Below are 21,899 nucleotides of genomic sequence, written 5' to 3'. Positions count from 1 at the left end.
TTGGTGGTGGAAATAATAATCTTTTAACTAAATATTGTTGAAAAATAATAATTACATGGAAAAGAATAAAATTGGACCCTTACCTAATCCCACATACAAGTATTAACTCAAACTAGATAAAAGACCTAAATATAAATCTTAAGACTATAAACTTTTAGGAGAAAATCTGGGTCATAAAACCTCACAACATTGAAATTGGCAGTGATTTCTTGGATATGATTTCAATAGCACAGGCAACAGAAGAGTATACAAACTCCCTAAAAAATAAAAAAAAAAATATTGTATATCCAAAGACAATGTAAACAGAGTTAACAGTTACTAATAGAATGGGATAAAATATTTCCAAATGCTATATCTGAAGGTATATTAATATTCCAACTAGAAATCCTAAAAATTAACAACAATAAAGGCAAACAATACCATTTAGAGATAGGTAAAAGACTAACATAAGTAATGAATCTCCACAGATAACCAATCTTAGTTGTCTGTTGGATGGAAACTCTTGTTTTTCTGGTTCTGGTGTGTGTTACCTATTTCTTCTTTGTAGTTAATCTCTTTGAGTATTTTCTCTAGTGCTGGTTTTGAAGACATAAATTCCTTCAGTTTCTGTTTGTCATGGAAGCTTCTTATTTCTCCATCTAATTTGATAGAAAGTTTTGCTGGGTAGGAAATTTTTGGCTGGAAGTTGTTTTTTTTCAGAGTTTGGAATATGTTACTCCAAGCCCTTCTGGCTCTCATGACTTGGTTTGGGAAGTCTGGAGTGATTCTAATTGGTTTGCCTCTGAATGTCACTTGGCCCTTTGTTTTTGTTGCCTTTAGGATTCTCTGCTTGGCTTCCACATTGGTCATTTTGACAATTATGTGTCGTGGGGATCCTCTTCTCCGATCCTGTCTAAAGGGAGTTCTATAAGTTTCCTGGACCTGTGTATCAACCTCTTGCTCTATGTTTGGAAAATATTCTGCTATTACTTCCTTAAAGAGATTGTTGATCCCTTTGGTTTCACTTTCTTTTCCCTCCTCTATTCCAATTATTCTTAGGTTAGCTCTCTTAAAATGGGCCCATATTTCTTCAATGTCAGATTCCTGCTGTAGGATATTTTTTTCTAGATTAGAAACTATGCGTTCATTTTTGGAATGATCATCTTCTAAGAGCGAGATTCTGTTCTCCATGTGGTCTAATCGGTTGTTTGTGCTTTGAATTAAGGCCTTTACTTCATTAATTGCATCCTTTATCTCTTTTGGGCGCTCTCTGAGTTCTTTTCGAAGCACCTCTATTATTTCTACAGTTGTTTTCCTGATTTGATCTTCTAGAAATCTCTGATTTTCTGTTTTATCGGGTTCTGATGTTGTGGGGTTGTGGGCATTCATTGCTCCAGTATTATTCCTCTTTCCCATGATTTCGGATGTTTGTGCCTTGTCTGGGTTCTTCCCTTGGATCACTATGACTTCACTTAAGGTGTTCTGGATCTCGAGTCAGTAGTATCTCAGACCCCACTACTCCTTTACTGGGTTGTATCACAGAGTCTCTGACCCAGAGAGTCAATAGAGGCTGCTTTAGACTGTGGGGGGTGCCAGGTTGCACGTTCTCCTATGGTGTGATATCTCTGCCACTGCCCCTCCCCCACTGAGTCAAGTCCCAGGGAGTACAGTACTGGGATTTCTCCTCTGTGGCCCGCAATTTGACTCACTGTTCTTGAGTACGCAGATGTAGGTGTACTGGATTCGGTGAATTCTCTGCTGCTGCCGCTGGTGGCAATATGGCGCTGCTGCTACGCCCTCGGCCGTGAGTCTGGCGTATTTCTTCTTGGTTTTGATTTCCACTCTGAATCCCTGCAGTGTGTGCTGAGCTCAGCCACTGGGAGCTTTAGATTTTACCTGCGGCGAGAAATCCCGCCTGGCTGTTCCGCAGCGGCTCACCTCGGCTTGTGTAGCCGTCTGGTGAAGTCGCCGCTGCTGCCAGAAGTATGGCACTGCACGTCCTCGGGCGTGAGGCCGGTGTATCTCCTCTGTGGCTCTGAGCTCTGTTCTCAGTCTGCTTTCTCTCTGGAGCCTGGTGATTTTTTTGTTTCTCTGGTGATGGTGTTTTCTGGCTATGAAAGGCGTTGATTTTGTGGTAATGGAGATTGGTTGTTAGCGGGGCTCTTAAGCCCCGCTTTTCTTGGTCACCATCTTCCCAGAAGTCTCCCTAGAGTGATCTTTTTTAATCCTACTAAGAAAGTGTCTTTTCATTCTTTATTGATGTTAAAATTTTAAAAAAATAAAACAAAAGCTAATTTTGTTTTATTAAATGTTTTTGGCATATCATATCCATATCATTGATATTTCCTGTGGATCATTGTTGATGCAGTAAATCATGTTAAGTGATATTGTAATGTCTAAACACCCTTGAGTTTGTGAAGTGATCGTTTCTAGTGGTCTAGGGAAAGCAGCTAATAAACCTTATGTTTCCTCGATTACTCAAAACTTCTTTTCCACACTCTCCCTCTGTCCCATCCTTCTCTGCCTCTCCCTCTGTGACAGGCTCCTCCATTAAGAATATGCCTTCTGGGCCCCCATGGCTCTGGAAAAACTGTGTGTGGAAGACAGTTGGCAGAAAAATTTGGCATTTTTCACATTCAGTTTGAAGAAGTTCTTCAAGAAAAAATACTGCTCAAAGCTGAAAGGAAATTTGGACCTGAGTATGAGGACGATTCTGAGGAGGAACAAGCTACAAAACAAGAACTTGAAGAGCTTGCGACTCAGGCCAACGTCAAAATTGAGGAAGAAAGCACAAAGAAGCCGGTAAGCCTCTTTGTGTCTTTGAGGGTTGGTGGGACTTACTGATGTTACTTTGGGAAGTAGAATTGAAGTAGTATAAACATCTATAAACTTCCCAAGATGAGAAATTAATTAGCCTATAAAAATGACTTTTATCAGTTTTATCATTTACCTAGACTAATCCTAATACTCGGAGGCTGGAATAGGAAGATTGTAGGTTCAGGGTCAACCTTAGCAACTTAGCAAGACTTTGTTTCAAAATAAGAAACTAAAAGGAGACTTCTGGGGTCTTTTAATTCTAATCTCTTTTAAAATTATTTCTGATATAGCTAGACCATTTTATTCTCAAATAAGCTGTCATCAAGAGACCCAGGTATAATTATATATAACACTTCAAATTGAAACAGAGTTTGATAGTGACATGTAGTGTCCTGACAGGTAATGTGGCACATCTTCAAAAATATCATTTAAATGTTTTCCACCTATATTTGGTAGAGTCAGAGAGAAACTGATATTCTATTAACTTAAAAATGTGGAGGGAAATATACAGAAATCTGTGTGTGTGTATTTTTTTATCACATTGAACCTCACTATGATGTATAATAAAATAATTTAAAACAAACAAAAAATGTATATTGACCCAGACTTTCAAATTTTATGGGTCTATATTTTATTGCAATAAAATATTTTCTGCTTCTTTATAGTTATTCCATTTTCTCTTTTTATTTTCTGAAACATGTGACTTCTAAGTAGGCATATTAGAGAGCTTTCTTTTTTATTTTTTTACTATTTATTTATTTATTTATTTATTGGTGGTACTGGGAGTGGAACCCAGAGGCTTTCTACCTCCGGGCTATACTCCGGGCTATACAGCCACAGGTACTTAGGCCTTTTGCAACTCAGTGAGACCCTGTTTCAAAATAAAAAGAATAAAGCCAGGCATGGTGGCGCAAGCTTGTAATCCCGCCCTTGGGAGGCAGAGACAGGAGGATCACACAGGTTTGAAGCCAGCCGCAGCGCTGGCTGGCTTAGGAGATGCTGTTTCCAAATTTTAAAAAATGTAAAAATAGGTCTGGGAGTGTAGCCCGGAGGTAGAAGGGCTTCCAGGAACCCCAGTACCACAATAAATAAATAAATAAATAAATAAATAAATAAATAGAATAAAAAATAGGGCTGGGGATGTGGCTCAGAGGTAGAATGCCCCTGGGTTCCATTCCCAGTACCTAAAAAATATGATAATAATAGAATAACATATGGCTGGGAGTGTAGCTCAGAAGTAGAATGCCTTTGTATTCAATCCCCAGCACCACAAAAAGTAAAAAATAAAACTCAGAGGGGAAATAGGTCTCATCCTAATCTATTCTGTAGTAATTATATTATTTGTTAATACGGACTTTTAAATTTGTCTTATTTTCTGATTTTTGTCTTTAGCCTCCAGAAGTACACCTTACAGAAGAAGAGGAAATAATCAAATCAAGCCTAGTGGATGGTGACGCGCTGCCTCCTGAAATTCTTGAAGGCATTCTTTCTGACTGGTGGTTTAAAGAACCAATACGGTACCTTGATTAGTATAGGATTATGCATTTATTGATTTATATTTGCTTTATCTTAAAGGTAAAATATAGTCTAACAGAAACTTGAGAGTTTTCTTTTTTCTATTCATGTAAATTAATAATTCTCACTTGAGCTATACATTAAAAACATCTGTGAAATCAGGCATGGTGGCGCATGCCTGTAATCTAAGTACTTGGGAAACTGAGACAGGAGGATTAGAGGTTCGAACACAGCCTCAAAAACTTAGTGAGGCCTTTAGCAACTTAGCAAGATCCTGTTCCAAAATTAAAAATAAAATAGAACTTGGGGTGTAGCTTTAAGATAAAATGGCTCTGGGTTTAATCCCCAGACAGACAAACAGACACGCGCGCACGCACACACACACACACACAAGCACGCACACACGCACACACACGCGGAGTTTTTTAAAAATACTGATGCTGCCAGGGTCCCATCCCAAAGCAATTAAATCAGAATCTGTCAGAGTATGAGACTAGGACCTAGGCTTCAGTTTAGCAATTAAGGACTGATAGGTTTGAGGAAAGCAGTTCAGAAGGACAACAGTAAGCCTGGTTTTGCCAAAACATGCATGTCACTCCTGAAGAGCATTCAGGGGGAGATACTGAGCAACTCCTTGGAAATTCTGAATCAAAACTCAGAAGAGAGTTGGGGTACAGAAGCAAACACTTGGGAGTCATTGACAAAGAAGCAATGGCTAAAACACCTTGAAATTTTTTCTCCTAGAAGACTAGGCTGAGGGCATTCCTGAGGGGAAAAATGCATATTATGGCCAATATATGCAAATTTACCTACCTAATAAGAAAGGAAGAATAACACTTTAGAATTAACATCTTTGAAAGCTGAAGCTCTCATATGTTCCTAAAGGTCCTGTTTTATTAAGAAAACTTGCTTAAATACTTAGATCAAATTTTAGATAGCCAAGATAAACTCTTAATTAAAAAGAGACCAATATTGATTCTCTCAACTAAATAAAGCCAGGTTCTCAAAGCCTGATTGTTTTGTAAGTACTGCCTAAGGAAAATGTGTCACATTTGTTATTTTTAAGAACCTTAAAGTTCCATCATACTTGGGCAAGTTTTGACAGCCCGGTTGCATATAAACATCTTACACATAGAAACCGGAATACACGATAACTGTCATTGATTGTGAGGAGACCCAAGGAAGAGTGTATGCATCATCTCATGAAAACAAGCACTGTTAGAAGAAAAACTACCAAAGTTGAGGGTTCCCACTAATAGTAGGACAGCCACATGAGTTCTTTACATAAGGGTGACATATTTTTTAGGCTGGAACTCCTCTATTTTCTCTTTTCCTGTGATCTTCTTCCAACTTTTAATAAGCCTAAAAGCTTACTAAATAGTAATAGTAATTAAATAGTAACTATCTGTAAGCTGATTGACTATGATCTTATAAATATAAGCATAAAATATTTTTATTTAATTCAATTTCACATATTTTAAAGAAGTATCATGTATACAACTATAAATATGAAAGAAATGAAAGATACTATGGTAAAGTATTAAAACTATTTATTGCACATCTGACTTAAAGTTGAGATTCATCAGGGCATTTTCATCTATAATACAGAGAGATATAACAGTATATAATATAAATATATATAAATCTATAATATAATATTTTAAGAAAATAAAGTAAATTTTGAAAGTTTCCACCTAGTTCTACAGGTTTTATACTAGATGGCTTCCCACGGTATCCAGAAGAGGCCCTGTTTCTGGGAGAGCATGGATTTTTCCCAGATGCTGCCGTTTTTATACAAGTTGATGATCAAGATATTTCTGATCGCCTCCTTCCCTCCAAAATTGAAAAGTGGAAACTGAAACAGCAGAAGAAAGCAGAAAGGAAAAAACTCATCAAAGACCTGAAGACGAAAATCAGGGTACATAACCAATACAAATACATGAGAATAAATCTGTTTAGCGCCTATTCAAACTATAAAGTGGTCTTTACAAGAATGTACCTTTCTGATTTTAATATCACAGCAAGCATGAAAACATTTTTAATAAATACTGAGTTCTTATAATAAGGGCCAAGAATTATAAGATTATAAAACTATTATTTCTTGGTACAAGGATAGAACCCAGGAGCATTCTACTTCTGAGCTACAACCCCAGACCTATTTTATTTTTATTTTTGAAAGAGGGTCTCACTAGGTTGATGAGAATCTCACTACTTGCTAAGGCTGCCCTCAAACCTGCCATTCTCCTGTCTCAGCCTCCCAAGTACTGGGATTACAGGCCTGTACCACTACACCCAGTTTCTAAGATTTTTTTTTAATCATCAGTATATTAAGTTTCTCTCTCCAAGATAAAAAAGGAAAGAAAGAAAGAGATAATATGCCAAGGCTTCCCTCTGTTGGACACAAAGCAACCTAGTCATCACATGGTCTGGGAACTTAGGTTTCAGGAGCTTATTCATAACCCCCTTTCTTTTCGCACCCACTAACTCAACCTGGGTTCAGACCCTTCTGGGTTCACACCAGCACTCTCCAGTGACCTCCTCATCGTCCTTGCAGGCTTCATCCCTGCTCCCAGGAGGCCATCCTGCCATCTACTCCAGGCTACTTTTCCTAAAACCCTACTTTGTTCAAGTGTTCCTATTGGGTCCTGACCTTCCAGTTTTGTTCTAAATGCTCTCCCTGACTGTATTTCTCAGCTGGAACAAAGGCAGACCCTTTTCCTCAGCCGCCTCCACACCGTATGCTTCTCCATTCCCTTCTCTGGGATTGTCTTAAACCATCCTCACACACCCTGGGTTTTCACACACCTCTGAATTTTTGTTAACTCGCCTTTAGAGTAGGATCTGGTTTGTTTATTTAGAGCAGAAAATGAAAGACTATATAATATAGTGCTCAAAACAGTGCTGGCGACCCAAACATGTGCATTATTAGTTAAATGCCACTGACTGCTGATTTGAGTGAAAGAAGAGAAGGGAAAGTAGACTCAGAATATGTATGTTAAGCCGGGCGTGATGGTGCACGTTTGTCATCCCCGTGCTTGGGAGGCGGAGACAGGAGGATCGTGCTGATTCGAAGCCAGCTGCGCTGGCTTAAGAGACCCTGTTTCCAAATAAAAATATAAAATGGGTCTGGGAGTGTAGCCCGGAGGTAGAAGGCTTTCCAGGAACCCCAGTACCACTAGAGAAAAGAAAAAAAGAATATGTATGTTAAGTCTTAAGTATTTAAAGAGATTCCAGTTTGGAAATTCCTAAGCCAACCAGCCTCAAAACCTGGGGGAAACTTAGTTTCCATGCAAACCTTGGGGATATGTCTAATGACCCATCACATTAGATATAGAGGGCCCTTGATAAGCTGGAGGACTATCATTTACCCTGTGGCCATCTCCAAATTACATATGCTTTCCTCAGATGTACAAACCTATTTCTAGCTTTCTTTAGATTATTTTATTTTAATGGTAAGGTAAATGATTACCAAAAAATTTCAACAAGTTACTTCCAAATACGTCTCGATTTCTCCATGTACAAAATCCACTGTCACCAAAAACAAATGCATAATAAATTTTGAAAAGGGGTTCTGAAATTTGTGAAGAGAGTGACTGACACCAAGTGCTGTTCATCCCTCTTGAGGGAAGATACCTGATCAAGAGACCCCAGAGTTCAAGGATGCAAACAACATAATTACCAACATCACGGTCTTTCCTGAAAAGTTCCCCATCACTCCACCCAAATGTTTTTTCCACCTGGAAAAAATGTGCCAATAAGCCAGGTGTGGTGACGCATACTTGTAATCCCAGAGACAGAAGAATCACGGTTCACGGACAGCCTCAGCAACTTAGTGAGGCCCTCTACAACTTAGTGAGACCCTGTTTCAAAATAAAGAATAAAAAAATAGGGCTGGGGGTGTAGCTCAGAGGTAGAATGCCCCTGGGTTCCATTCCTACTACCTCAAAAAAAAAAAAAGTCAATACTTAGAAAATAATTTTGTCAATTTATTTTAAAATTTTTAAATGTTTCTTTAACAGGAGGACACGATTGCTAAAAGAAGGGCAGAACTTATTTCAGAGAGAGAAAAAAAAAAGAAAGTGGAGGTAAGTAATAAAATTATGTTTTTTGCTTTTGTTTTTTTGGTGGCACTGGGGTTCCTGGGGTTCCTGGAAGCCCTTCTACCTCCGGGCTACACTCCCAGACCTATTTTATACTTTTTGTTTGGAAACAAAACAAAAGTTGTGCTTAAGCCAGCGCAACTGGCTTCAAACCTGCGTGATCCTCCTGTCTCCTCCTCCCAAACGTGGGGATTACAAGCATGTGCCACCATACCCAGCAAATTGTTTGGTTTTTTTTAAAGAACATTTATCACCCATAATCCCAACAGGGTAAAATTTAAAAATGTGTTTAAAAAGCTGTAAAGGAATTACACCAAATTTATACAGGATTAGTGAAATTACACATCATATTTATTTTCTTTATTCTTTTTGGTATGCCACAACTATTTACAATGACCTTTTATTACATTTAGAATCAGAAAAAAATGAACACTTTCAAGGAAAGACTCTAAAGATGTTTACATAGTTTAATGCAAATATAATAGTGTATCCGACTCTTCTTTTGGGTTTTCATCTTTGCTTTTCACACTTCCAGCCAATGCCACCGAGAGACAGGTCTTGGGAGCGAAGGTAGACAGGGACTATAAGCTGGAAGTAAGATGTTGATTATCTCAGGATATGGAGCAAAATGAGGGAAGCCTGTGGACGCTTACAGCCAGACACCTCCACAGGATGCTCCATACAGCTCCTTCTCCCTGTCTGCTGTTTTAAGAGGCTACACCTTGAGGATTATGGGTTTTTATTTTGATATCAGATACTCCCCAGTCGATTTAGCTGACCTGACTGCTTCAGCCAAGCAGCTCAATGCAGAAGTCAAGAGGAAGTGAAACTAGACAAGCTGTCCTACAGAAGAACTGAGGCTCATATTTACAGTCAGCCTACAAGTAACCACATGACCAAGGCAAATGATAGCATAGCCCTGCCTTTTGGTTTGAGACACCCTGATAACATCTTTTCAAGACTGACCAGTCTATGATCTGATTTCCATCTATATAAAAATGCCCAGAAAAAACAGAAAACGGTGAAAAAGAAGAATAACAGAAAGTATGAACTTGCTACAGTGTAACCACGCATCTCCCTGGTGTGGCTATGTTGGTCTTCTATACAAAGGACCAATGACACAATGCACCTGTAACTAACTGTGGGCATGAAATACTGCAGAAGAGGGGCCCAAACAATGGCTGCTTTGTCAGAATGAAGTGCCCACAATCAAAAGTATCTAAAACCATTAGACTGCCAGGCGTGGTGGTGCTCACCTGTAATCCCAGTACTTGGGAGGCTGAGATAAGAGGATCACAGTTCAAGGACAGCTTCAGCAAGTAATGAGACTCTCATAAATCTATGAAGACCTTATTTCAAAATAAAAAATAAAATAGGGTTTGGTGGGTAGCTCACACCAAAGGTAGAATACCCCACGGATCAATCCCCAGTACCACAATAAGATACAAAATAAAATAGGGCTGAGGGTGTAGCTCATAGGTAGAATGCCCTTGGGTTCAATATGCAGTTTCCCAAAATAAATAAAAATATAAATAAATAGGCCTGGGGGTACAGCTCACAGGTGTAATGGCCTTGGGTTCAATGGCCAGTATAAAAAGAGAATCACGTTATTTATTCTTATTTTTAATTCAAAGATCCAATATTCTATTTTATTGACTAAATAGGATTTTGTAATTTATCTTGCCTAAGGCTTATTCTTTTATAAAATTGGCTAGGTATCACATAAAATTAATAAATTTTGCCAGGCGTGGTGGTGCACACTTGTACTCCCCGCGCTTGGGAGGCTGAGACAGGAGGATCGCGCAGGTTCGAAGCCAGCCTTGCTGGCTTAAGAGACCTTTTTTCCAAATAAAAATATAAAATAGGTCTGGGAGTGTAGCCTAGAGGTAGAAGGGTTTCCAGGAACCTCAGTACAACCAATAATATTAATAATATTAATAATAATAATCATAATAATAATAAATTTTGTTTGTTTGATAATTTGCTTGTTTTGTGGTACTGGGGATTAAACCCAGGGGCATTGTACCTCTAAGCTACACTCCCAGCTTTATTTTATTCTTTTATTTTGAAACAAAGTCTCCCTAAGTTGCAGGGGGTCTCAATAAGTTTATAAGGCTGGCCAAGAACCTGTGATCTTCCTGTCTCAGCCTCTAAAACACTGGTGCTACAAGCATGAGCCACCTGGCCCAGCCCACACAATTAATTTATACAACAAACTTTTGGAAGAGAACTGATATTTTTGATGAATTATAAATTATAACTGTGCATTGACTCTTTTCTCCAATACCATTTATGAAAATTTTGTACAGTGTGTCTTGCTACTACCTCAGACACTGAACAAAATGGTGCCTATGGGATCGCTTGGTGTGATTGTCATAACTGTTGATGTGACGGCCTGAAATGAATCCATTCTGATTCCACACATACCCTGGAGTTCACTGTCTGGAGCAGAGGCAGAGAGTTTCTCATCCACCTCTCTAAGCTGCAAAATATGTAGCTTCATAACTCACCTTTGTGAGAGGGGAACACTAGGGATTGAACCTGGGGCATTCTACCTCTGAGCTAGACCCCCAGCCCTTTTTAATTTTTTTATTTGAAAACAGGATCTCACTAAGTAGCCTCACGCTGGCTCAGCTTCCCAAGTACGGGGATTACAAGACAGGATGACTCTCTTTTTTAAAACTCACTTGAAGTCACACGTAGACAAAACCCTTCCCGGGTTGTCCTCTTTAGATGCTCTAAACACAAATCGCTGCCTTTAATGGCTGACTTTTTAGCAGCAAATAAAACATTATAATATTAGAAACCACTTCAGTGGCCCACAGTGACTGCATGCATTAATTTTATAGGAAAACGTTGCCATCTTGTGGAGCTTCAGACTCTGTGACTAAAGAATGTTAGAATGTAAATACCAATACTGCCACTCTGGCTTGCTTCTCTCTCCTTGTCTGCTTGCTCCTTCCCTGGTACCTGTGTCTCTTCTGTCAGGTGTTGGGTAGCCACTGAAAGGCAAAAGGGAGAAAGCCAGGAGGATCCAGAACAGGACGCCAGGGAAGCAATGAGCAAAGAGGTTAGATTATGACGGAGTAATGCATATCCTAAGTACTGCGGGAAACCAAAGTCAGGATGCAAACAAGGGTAAGACAAGTTTCCAGACCAAGTACCATCTCTGCCCTCCGCCAGGGAGAAGGCAGAGTGTTTAAGCCCAAAGGCCGATGTGCAGAGGGCACGTCAGGAGGAAACAACAAACAAAATATGGAGAGATGTATGGGTTGGAGACTGTGACTCAAGACACTGAAAACCAAACTTCCCAGCATCATACCAGGGTGAAAGGCAACTCATTCACGCCACAGTGTAAGAAGGGAATCCAGTGATCTGAATGATGTGCACCTGTGTGAGAAAGCCCTCAGAACTCGGCTCTTTCTAATCATAAGCACCCTGACTGTAGTCTCCATCACTCTCCTGCATAAACACCTGCCCCGATGCAGCCCACCCCACCTTTCCCTACGGAAAGAAAGTTGCAATACAGTTCACCCAAAATCTAGTCCTGCTTCTCTGAGACCGTAGATTTTATGTGCTTTCCATTTATTCCTGTTTTCTTTGTGTTTGTTTGATTTGGGTTTCGGTTTGAGACCGGGTCTCATCAAGTTGGCCAGGCTAGCCCAGAACTTGTGATCCTCTTGCCTCAGCCCCCTCCCCCTGAGTCACTGGGGTTTCAGGTGTCCACCACCATGCCCAGTTTCCCTTCTGTTTTCTGTTTCCCTTTTTGCCCTTTCCAGCCTTCTTTGAGTTATTCGAATACATTTTAGAAATCATTCTAATTATATGTTGGCTTTTTAGTCATACCTCTTTGTTTTATTCTTTTAGTGGTTGCTCTAGAATTAACACATACATTTTGGTTTTCCACAATCTTGTTAGACTCACTCTTATTCCATGTAATATTGTAAAAACATGGTAACTATATTGGTCCATATGTGTTTTATTTTAGAAAAAAAAGTTCACTTTTACATTTACCCAAGTTAACTCCCCGACTCCTGACTGAAGGGCAATGCTACGGCTGAAAGGAACCCTGTGGGGAGAGCAGGGAAGTCAGCGCAGGGTGCATGCTACAGGGTTCAGTTCTGTGTGAAGGGAACCATAGCTCTCACAGTCTGTACGCACAACTCAGTGCCAAGATCCTGCCACAGTCTTTAATAATCTTTCATGGCCAGTCGTGATGGCGCACGATTGTAATTCCAGCATTTGGGAGGCTGAGACAGGAGGATTGAGGTTCGCAGACAGCCTCAGCTACTTAGTGAGACCCTATGCAACCATTGAGACCCTGTCCCAAAATAAAGAATAAAAAATAAGGCTGAGGTGTAGCTTGGAGGTCGAATGCCCCTGGGTTCCATCCCCAGTACCACAAAATAAAAAATAATAATAATCGTTCATGAGTGAGTCTTGATTTTCAAATGGACTATAGTTTTCCTAAAAGGGCAGTGACATTATTAGTAGAGTGCTTTATCCCAAGGGACTATAATGGCATGATAATAGCCATAATTGTTCTCATTTGCATATTTTCCCTGCCACACACTTCTCTAGGGGCTTTCCATGTGTTACCTCATTAAAGCTTATCAAAACCCTATAAAGGTTATAGGATATAACACTATCAGGCACCTCTCAGGGTGCCAAATATATAAAATCTTACTGCGTTATCAACAAATGTTGCGACAGGATGCCAACTGTATGACATTATTATAAAATATTCCGGGTGGTTTGTTAATCACGTCATTTGGCACATATTTTTTTTAATTTTATTTATTTTGTCCTTTTATTGGTACACTGTAATTACACATCATAGTGAGATTCAAGTGATACATAAACACACGCACACAGCACTTGGCGCGTTCCCTCCATTTCCCACCTTCTTCCTCTCTCCCTGTACACGCTAGTCACATTGACAGTGGAACCTTCATGTCTGATCGTAGCCTTATTGAACTGTCCCCTTCCTCAATCCTTATTTTTTTCCCTCTCCGCCTTCCTCTCCTCTTTCCCCTACTTTACTGGTTTCTCTCCTCATTCCTCTTGATCCCTGTTTTCTCTCTAGCTTCCGCATAGGTGAGAAAACATACAGCCCTTGAGTCTCTGAGACTGGCTGGCCTCAGCGTCAGATCTCAAGGCCATCCGCTGTCCTGCACATGACGTGACCGCGTAAGATCCCACTGTGTGCACATATCACAGTTTCGTTACCCATTCATCATCTGTAGACGGTCACCTGGGATGATTCCATAATTTGGCTATCGCAGATTGTTGGTACATATTTTATAGGCAGAGTAAAACAGAATGTTTTCTTCTTTAGGCTTCTAGAGAAGATGACGATATTAGTGAGGAGGAGCCTGAAGAAGAGGAAGATGACATCGACAACATTCTTGAAGAGGAGTTTCCGAAAGATGAGGAAGAGATGAGCGAGGAAGATGAAGAACAGGAGATGGATGCAATTGAGCGCCTGAGAAGCGAACTGGGGGAAAAATTCGAGGCAGACATGAGTAATTTACAAACGATACAGGTCGCGACCTTTCCTTCATGTTTTCATAGTTCAAAAAGTAACGTTTGAGAATGAAGGGAAAGCAACTTGTTGTATGCCTTAGGCTTTGTAACATTCCGAGAAAGGCCTATGTATTGGGGGGCTGTATTCCCTAGGATCAGAATCACTTAAGAATTATGAAAAACAAAAGTCCATAAATCAGAGCAACAAGGAAGCCTCACAGGGACAAAGTAAGTTTAGCTGTCAGCACGCGGCCGCTTGGAAGGGGAAAGGTATTTGTTTTCTACACCGACGCCGTCACCAGCAGTGTCTGTGTGCTATGATTAAACACCACCGGCCTTTCCCCCGCTAAATATTTTAGGTTTTATTATTTCTCCCATCAGGATGAATTTGAGAAGTTTTTGATACCAATAATTCAGGTAAATGGAACTCGGAAAACCCACATTGTACAGTACATACTGCATATGAAACTGAAGCCACTGGTAGAAAATCGGGAGAGCCTTTTTGAGAAATGTTACCCAATACCATCAAACCTCGCCCAGAAAGTACTCACCTTCACCTACAAGTATATGAGCTCATTTGGCTACTGGGACCCTGTAAAGGTAATTTCAACAAATACATCGGAAAATCGTGTTCTTAGTATATATCTTTTTCTTTTTTTCTTTTTGGTGGTACTGAGGATGGAACCCTTCTACCTCTGGGCTACACTCCCAGACCTATTATTTTAATATTTGATTTGGAAACAGGGTCTCTTCAGCCAGCAAGTCTGGCTTTGAACCTGTGTTCCTCCTGTCTCCGCCTCCCAAGCACGGGAATTACAAGCGTGCACCCACCACGCCCGGCTTTAGTGTATGTATGTATGTATGTATGTATGTATGTATATATATATATTTTATGTGTAGAATTCTGTGAGTTTGTGTGTGTGTGTGTGTGTGTGTGTGTGTGTGTGTGTGATACTGGGGATGAAACCCAGGGTCATTCTACCTCTGAGCTACACCCCCAGCCCTATTTTTTATTCTTTATTTTGAAACAGGGTCTCACTGAGTTGCAAAGGGCCTCACTAAGTAGCTGAGGCTGTCCTTGAACCGAGATCCTCCCGTCTCAGCCTTCCAAATGCTGGGGTTACACGCGTGAACCACCACACCTGGCTACGTATAGCATTCTTAAGTTGCTATAAAAAATAGTTGGGAATTTGATATTGAATCAACTACACTTTCAACTTTTTAAAATTAACAAATACCCCCTACCCCACTCCTGAGATTCTTTTTATCCCTAGCATTTACACCGAGCCAGAAATTTCTCTCCAGCCTGAGAACAATGACGTTGACAATACCACTGACTAGTGACAATTGTCCTGGCATAGCTCTCGAGCAGAAGTGAGATCACCATACTATTTTACATCCTCTCTGTCAGGTCCAGAGATGGCTGATTCTCAGCCATCTGACGCTGTAAAAAGATACGCAAACCCAACATCAATTAGGTACCCACCCCTCATCATCACCAGTGCAAAGATGTGGGACACCTCTCCCACTACATCCCACATGGGCACGTTAGGCTGCCTGCTGGGTATTTTTCTCTTTGGTGATTGCCGTTAATATTTATGAGTATGGTATTTCATCGATATAGGATTTCATTTGACCTACCAGTATACCCTAAACAATAACCCAAGAATCCAAACATAGTGGACTGCTCTTGTTGTCATAACAAAATCCCACAGACAGGACATCTTAAACAACAGAAGCTATTTCCTCCTTGCTCTGGAGGCTGGAGGTCCAACATCAAGGTGTTGGCAGCCTCTCCTTGGCTTGCAGATACTCCTCGTCTCATAGTGTCCTCACACAAGGGTTTCTCGGTGTGTGCTCCTAGTATCGCCTGCTTTTCTTATAAGGACACTGGTCCTGTTGAACTAGGGCCCTACCCTTATGGTGCCATCTAACCTTCATTTCCTCCTTAAAGGCCCTGTCTCTAAAAACAGTCACGTTGGGAATTAGTGCTTCAACATATGTATTGGAGAAAAAAGGAGACAATTCAATCCATAACACCACCTTAAGAAGGGATGTTTGTGCAGATAAATTAGCTTGTGAAAAGACAACAACTTTATACTTCTTAGCAGAAACATGCAATATATATTAAAGGCATTATGGAGAAAGTAGAATAACAATGGTCATGAATTGAAAGCCAGTGATTTGTATATCTTACCGTTATTTACTATTAATATTTGATTATAATTAGTTTTTTTTTTATTCTGTGAGAAAGATTTTGCTTTTAGTAACTGGGTGTGGTGGCACATACCTAGAATCCCAGTATTTGGGAGGCTGAAACAAAAGGACTGTAAGTTTGAGACCAGCCTCAGCAACTTAGCAAGACCCTGAGAATTCAGCAAGACTATTTCTCTCTCTCTCTCTCTCTCTCTCTCTCTCTCTCTCTCTCTCTCTCTCTCTCTGTGTGTGTGTGTGTGTGTGTGTGTGTGTGTGTGTGTCTTGGACCCAAAGGTATTCTCCCTCTGAGCTACACTCCACCTTTTTTTGTTTTGAAACAGAGTCTTTCTAGGTTACTCAGAGTCTCACTCTTTACTGAGGCTGTCCTCAAATCTGTGATCCTCCTAGCTCAGTCTCCCAAGTACTAGGATTACAGGCACACAACCCCATGCCTAACTGAGACCCTATTTCAAAAACAAAATTAAAAAGACTGAGGGTGTGTAAGTAACTCAGAGGTACAGTGTCCCCTGGGTTCAATCTGTAGTATCAAACAAAAAAAAAATTTTTTTTTTGCAGGTCTGGGGGTGGGACCCAGAGGCATTCGACCTCCAAGCTACAGCCCCTGCCCTATTTTTATTCTTTATTTTTAAATAGGGTCTCACTGAGTTGCAGAGATCCTGACTAAAAGTAGCTGAGGCTGTCCGCGAACCGCGATCTTCCGGTCTCAGCCTCCCAAATGCTGGGATTACAAGCGTGCACCACCACGCCCGGCTTGTTTTTGTTTTGTTCATTTGTTTGTTCGTTTTCAGTACTAAGGACTGGACCCAGAGACACTCTGCCACTGAGCTACATCCACAGCTCATTTTTTTTTTTTTTGTATTGGGACACAGTCTTGCTAAATTACTGAAGTTGGTCTTGAATTTATGAACCTCCTGCATCAGCCTTCCAAGTAGCTAGGATTACGAACATGCACCTCCATGCCCCACTTTTTTTTTTTTTTTTGAGGTACTGGGGATGAAAGCCAGGGCCATTCTACCTCGAAGCTACACCCCTAGCCCTATTTTTTTATTTTTTATTTTGAAACAGGGTCTCACTGAGTTGCAAAGAGCCTGACTAAGTAGCAGAGGCTGTCCTCAAACCATAATCCTCCTGTTTTAGCCTTCCAAATGCTGGGATTACAAGCGTGGGCCACCACGCCCAGCTTCCCCACTTTTTTTTTTTTTAATTTAACAAATTGCTGCTTTCAACTGTGTTGGGGGAAGTGCTGGCTAAATTAAAACTAACTTACAAATTCAATTTGTGTTGCAGCTAAGTGAAGGAGAAACAATCAAGCCAACTGAAAACACAGACAATCCCATTTATCCTGTAATTCATCGCCAGTATATTTATTTTTTGTCTAGTAAGGAAACTAAAGAAAAATTTGTAAAGAACCCAATCAAATATATCCGCCAACCCAAACCTAGGCCTACTGTGCCTGTTAGGATTATAATTGTAGGACCTCCAAAATCAGGGAAAACTACAGGTGAGTCTGTATTTGTCTTTGTTTTCCTCAAGCATAAAAGAATCCTCTGAAACCCAATTCCACCTCTTCCAGAAACTACCAAAATTGACTAAAAAAATAAAAAGTAAAAAGTAAATAGGCCAGTAATCAATGAAGTATGCTAGTTTGCTTTCTGTTACTGGAACAAAACGCCCTAGATAAACAGCTTATAAAGAGAAAAAGTTTACTTTGACTCACAGTTTCGGAGGCACATAGTCCCTGGCCAGTTGGCCCCACTGTTTCAAGACCTATAGCAAAGTAGCACATCATGACAGGGAGTGCAGAGCAGAGCAGAGCTGCTTGCTTCATGGTTTGGACACACAAAAAAAGAGACAAAAAGGAAGAGATGAGGGTTTCACAATCCTCTTCAAAGACACATGTTTTGCTTAGTACTTTGGGTCCACAGCAAAAATGAAACCACTCCCTCATGTGCAAAAGTTATAAGATAGAGCCAGGCATAATGATGCATGTTTGTAATCTCAGCATTGGGAGGCTGAGACAGGAGGATCCTGGTTCAAGGACAGCCTCAGCTACTACTTAGTGAGGCCCTTTACAACTCAGTGAGACCCTGTTTCAAAATAAAGAATAAAGAATAGGGCTGGGGGTGTAGCTCGGTGGTAGAATACCCCTGGGCTCTATCCCTAGTACTGCAAAAAAAAAAAAAGTTATAAGACAGTAAATGACAATTACAAAACTAATCAACACACAAGAGACTCTACTTCAATATACAAAAAGAACTAAAGGCATGGAATCAAGCAAAATCATAAGAGAAAGCTATATACCTCACCAGACCAGGAACAGTCAATACCTAGAGTGGGCTGGGAGGTCCTGTCAGCAGCTCCTTGGAGAACTGGTCAGAACAGACTGGGCTCAGGCCGTGCACCAGCTCCATAGTGAAATCTCAGAGAAGTGCCTCAGCTCTCCTTTTTTGGGGACAGCTACCTGAACTTTGTGTGAACTAACTGAGGCAAATGTTTGGTGGTCAGCCCAAGGTGGCCAGGTCAAATGTCCCATCAAGCCCGTTCCCCTCTGGTGCTTTGGTTTCATAACATCTAGTAAACAGGTTGAAAAGGGCAATAGTCATCAGCGCACCTGGTAGCAAACAAGGTAATCAGTCTGCCTTGTAGCAAAAGGACAAAATGACCTCCCCATTCCTAAAACACAGCTGAGGAAAGCAAGCTTGCAGGTTAAGGAAGCTGGGTGTGGTGACGTACACCTGCAATCCCAGTAATTGGGAAGCTGAATCAGGAGGATCGAAGGTTCAAGGGCAGCCTCAGAAACCTAGTAAGACCCTCAGCAATTTATTTATTTATTTATTTATTTTTATTTTTATTTTTTTATTTTTTGGTGGTACTAGGGGTGGAACCCAGAGGCTTTCTACACTCCCAAGACCTATTTTATATTTTATTTGGAAACAGGGTCTCACTAAGTTGCTGAGAGCCTCACTAAGTAGTTGAGGCTGGCTTCGAACCTGTGCGATCCTCCTGTCTCAGCCTCCCAAGCGCGGAGATTACAAGCGTGCGCCACCACGCCCAGCTAGACCCTCAGCAATTTAGAAAAATCCTGTTTCAAAATAAAAAGTCAAATGCCGGGCGTGGTGGCACACGCTTGTAATCCCCGCCCTTGGGAGGCGGAGACAGGAGGATCACACAGGTTCGAAGTCAGCCTCTCTGGCTTAAGAGACCCTGTTTCCAAATAAAATAAAATATAAAATAGGTCTGGGAGTGTAGCCCGGAGGTAAAAGGGTTCCATCCCCAGTACCACCTAAATTAATTAATTAATTAATTAAAAAGTCAAAATGGCTGGAGGTGTAGCTTGGAGGTAGAATTCTCTGGGTTCAATCAAATTTTAGAGAAGAAGACAGAGATGAACATGAAGAAGAGGGGGAGGGGTACGGAGGAGAAGAGGAAGAGAAGAGTTTGTTTAAGGAAAGGGAGGCGAGGAGTTAAGAGGGAGGCTCACATCCATGTGCACTGCAGCAGGCTCTGCAGTGACTTAAAACCTCCCATCAAGCCAGGAGTGATGGCGTACGATTTTAATCCCCGCGCTTGGGAGGCAGAGACAGGAAGATTGCGCAGGTTCAAAGCCAGCCTGGCTGGTTTAAGAGACCCTGTTTCCAAATAAAATATATAATAAAACAATAGGTCTGGGAGTGTAGCCCTACATGATGTACATTCATAAACATATCAATGTCAATCACTAAGCCAAACATGAGAAGAAGGGGGGAGGGAATGGGGCGGGAATTGGGGAAGGGCTAAATGAGTGATGTGTGCATGTATGCCTCCACCATCTCGTACTCCATTAAGAAGTATGACTACTTTGCATCAATTAAAGAAAAGAAAAAAGAAAAAAGAAAAAGCCAATGTGAGTCCTCTTTCAGCCAATTCATTCTAGTCTAGTGGGATTTGTTTTCCCTTGTCTATAAACTTGGAATTTCAATATCCATTCCACCCATCTGATAGACTAGTTGAAAATATAAAACAAGGCCATACAAGAAAAATTGCTTCATAAGCTATCAATCACTATTAAAATGACAGGTAAACCATTATAATTTTTAAAAATTATTTCCTGGAGGAGTTACTGAGACCTAATTATACAAGGTATGCTATCCTGATTGCAGCATAAAATATGTAAATGTACAGACAGGAGAGAATGGTATAATACAACAAAATAGGAAAGTTACATCATTATTTTGGAGATACTACCAAATATTAAGAGTATACATAGGATTGTTGCAGTGCTTTCAAAAATGTTGCTACCTCCTGCAGAAGAAAGAAGACAAACATTAGTCTGTTTTTGGAAAACACATACATACGCACAACACACACACACACACACACACACACACACAATCAATTAACCAGCTCCATTAACTACAACCGGAAGTACTGATAATAACTGATCTTTAATAATTATGAATTCAGTAAAATTTGGCTATTTTCATTTTAAAATGTCTTTGACACATATGAAAAGGAGCTTGCTGTTGATGTCATTAAGCAGAGTCTAAAAGTGAGGTTAACTGATGAATGTGTGACACGGAACAAGTTTAATTTTTGTTGTTGTTTTTCAGTTGCCAAAAAACTTGCAAGTGAATATGGCTTGAAGCGTTTGTCGGTAGGCGATGCCTTGCGCTCTGTATTAAGCAGCCACCCAGACACGGAGCTGGCTCTGATGTTAAACTGGCATCTTTACAAAGGGATGGCAGCGCCCGATGAGCTGGCTGTGCAGGCCTTGGATCTTGCTCTGATGCAGGGTGTCTGCAACACCACAGGGTAAGGGAGTGAGGTGGGAGGAGAGGCCTGTGGGAGTGGAATTGCTCTCAAGAAATTGCTCACTGGCAATTTTTAAACCCGGGGTGTGTGTGTGTGTGTGTGTGTGTGTGTGTGTGTGTGTGTGTGTATTATACTGGGAATTGAACATTGAACCCAGGGGCATTCTATCACTGAACTATACCCTCAGCCCTATTTTTTTTTTTTCTTCAGTACTGGGAATGGAACCTAGGGGCATTTGACCTCTGAGCTACACCCCCAGCCCTATTTTTTATTCTTTATTTTATTTATTTATTGTGGTACTGGGGATAGAACCCAGGGGCCTTCTACCTCCAAGCTACACTCCTGACCTATTTTATATTTTTATTTGGAAACAGGGTCTCACTAAGTTGCTGAGAGCCTCTCTAAGTAGCTGAGGCTGGCTTCGAACCTTCACGATCCTCCTGTCTCAGCCTCTTTATTTTGAATTATTCTTTATTTTGAAAATTATTCTTTATTTTGAAACAGGGTCTCACTGAGTTGCGAAGGGCCTCACTAAGTACCTGAGGCTGTCTGCCAACCGCGATCCTCCTGTCTCAGTCTCCCAAATGCTGAAATTACAAGCATGCGCCACCATGCCTGGATCCTCAGCCCTATTTTTATTGTTTATTTTGAAACAGGGTCTTGCTAAATTACTGTGTGTTGGCCTGGAACGTGTAATCCTTATATCTCAGCTTCCCAAGTACTAGAATAACAAGTGTATGCCACCAAACAGGGTTTTAAACCCTTATCTTGTGTGTGTGTGTGTGTGTGTGTGTGTGTGTGTGTGTGTGTGTGTGTGTGTTGGGGGGTAGGTAATGGGGATTGAACCCAGGGGCATTCTAACTCTGAGATACACCCTGAGCACTAATTTATTTTATTTATTTATTTATTTATTTATTTATTTATTTGGTGGTACTGGGGTTCCTGGAAGCCCTT

At 40.6% G+C, this 21,899-nt stretch overlaps 1 protein-coding gene across 1 annotated transcript in view; it reads left to right on the top strand.

Annotated features, from left to right (window-relative positions):
* AK9 (adenylate kinase 9) overlaps positions 1-21,899 on the top strand; it is a gene marked incomplete at both ends in the record, with an annotated part of 127,265 nt that overhangs the window by 91,879 nt on the left and 13,487 nt on the right. The window contains 8 exons of the mRNA XM_080700098.1: positions 2,521-2,781; positions 4,189-4,313; positions 6,010-6,229; positions 8,331-8,396; positions 13,750-13,956; positions 14,319-14,537; positions 17,442-17,655; positions 20,744-20,945. Of these exons, the coding sequence (XP_080556224.1) occupies positions 2,521-2,781; positions 4,189-4,313; positions 6,010-6,229; positions 8,331-8,396; positions 13,750-13,956; positions 14,319-14,537; positions 17,442-17,655; positions 20,744-20,945 (1,514 nt within the window). The remainder of the gene's footprint in view (positions 1-2,520; positions 2,782-4,188; positions 4,314-6,009; positions 6,230-8,330; positions 8,397-13,749; positions 13,957-14,318; positions 14,538-17,441; positions 17,656-20,743; positions 20,946-21,899) is intronic.

This window comes from Muscardinus avellanarius (genome assembly GCF_963383645.1).
Source record: "Muscardinus avellanarius genome assembly, chromosome: 8".
Classification (NCBI taxonomy): Eukaryota; Metazoa; Chordata; class Mammalia; order Rodentia; family Gliridae; genus Muscardinus; species Muscardinus avellanarius.
The sequence above is the reverse complement of the archived record's forward strand: the minus strand, read 5'-3'. Positions and strand labels throughout refer to the sequence as shown.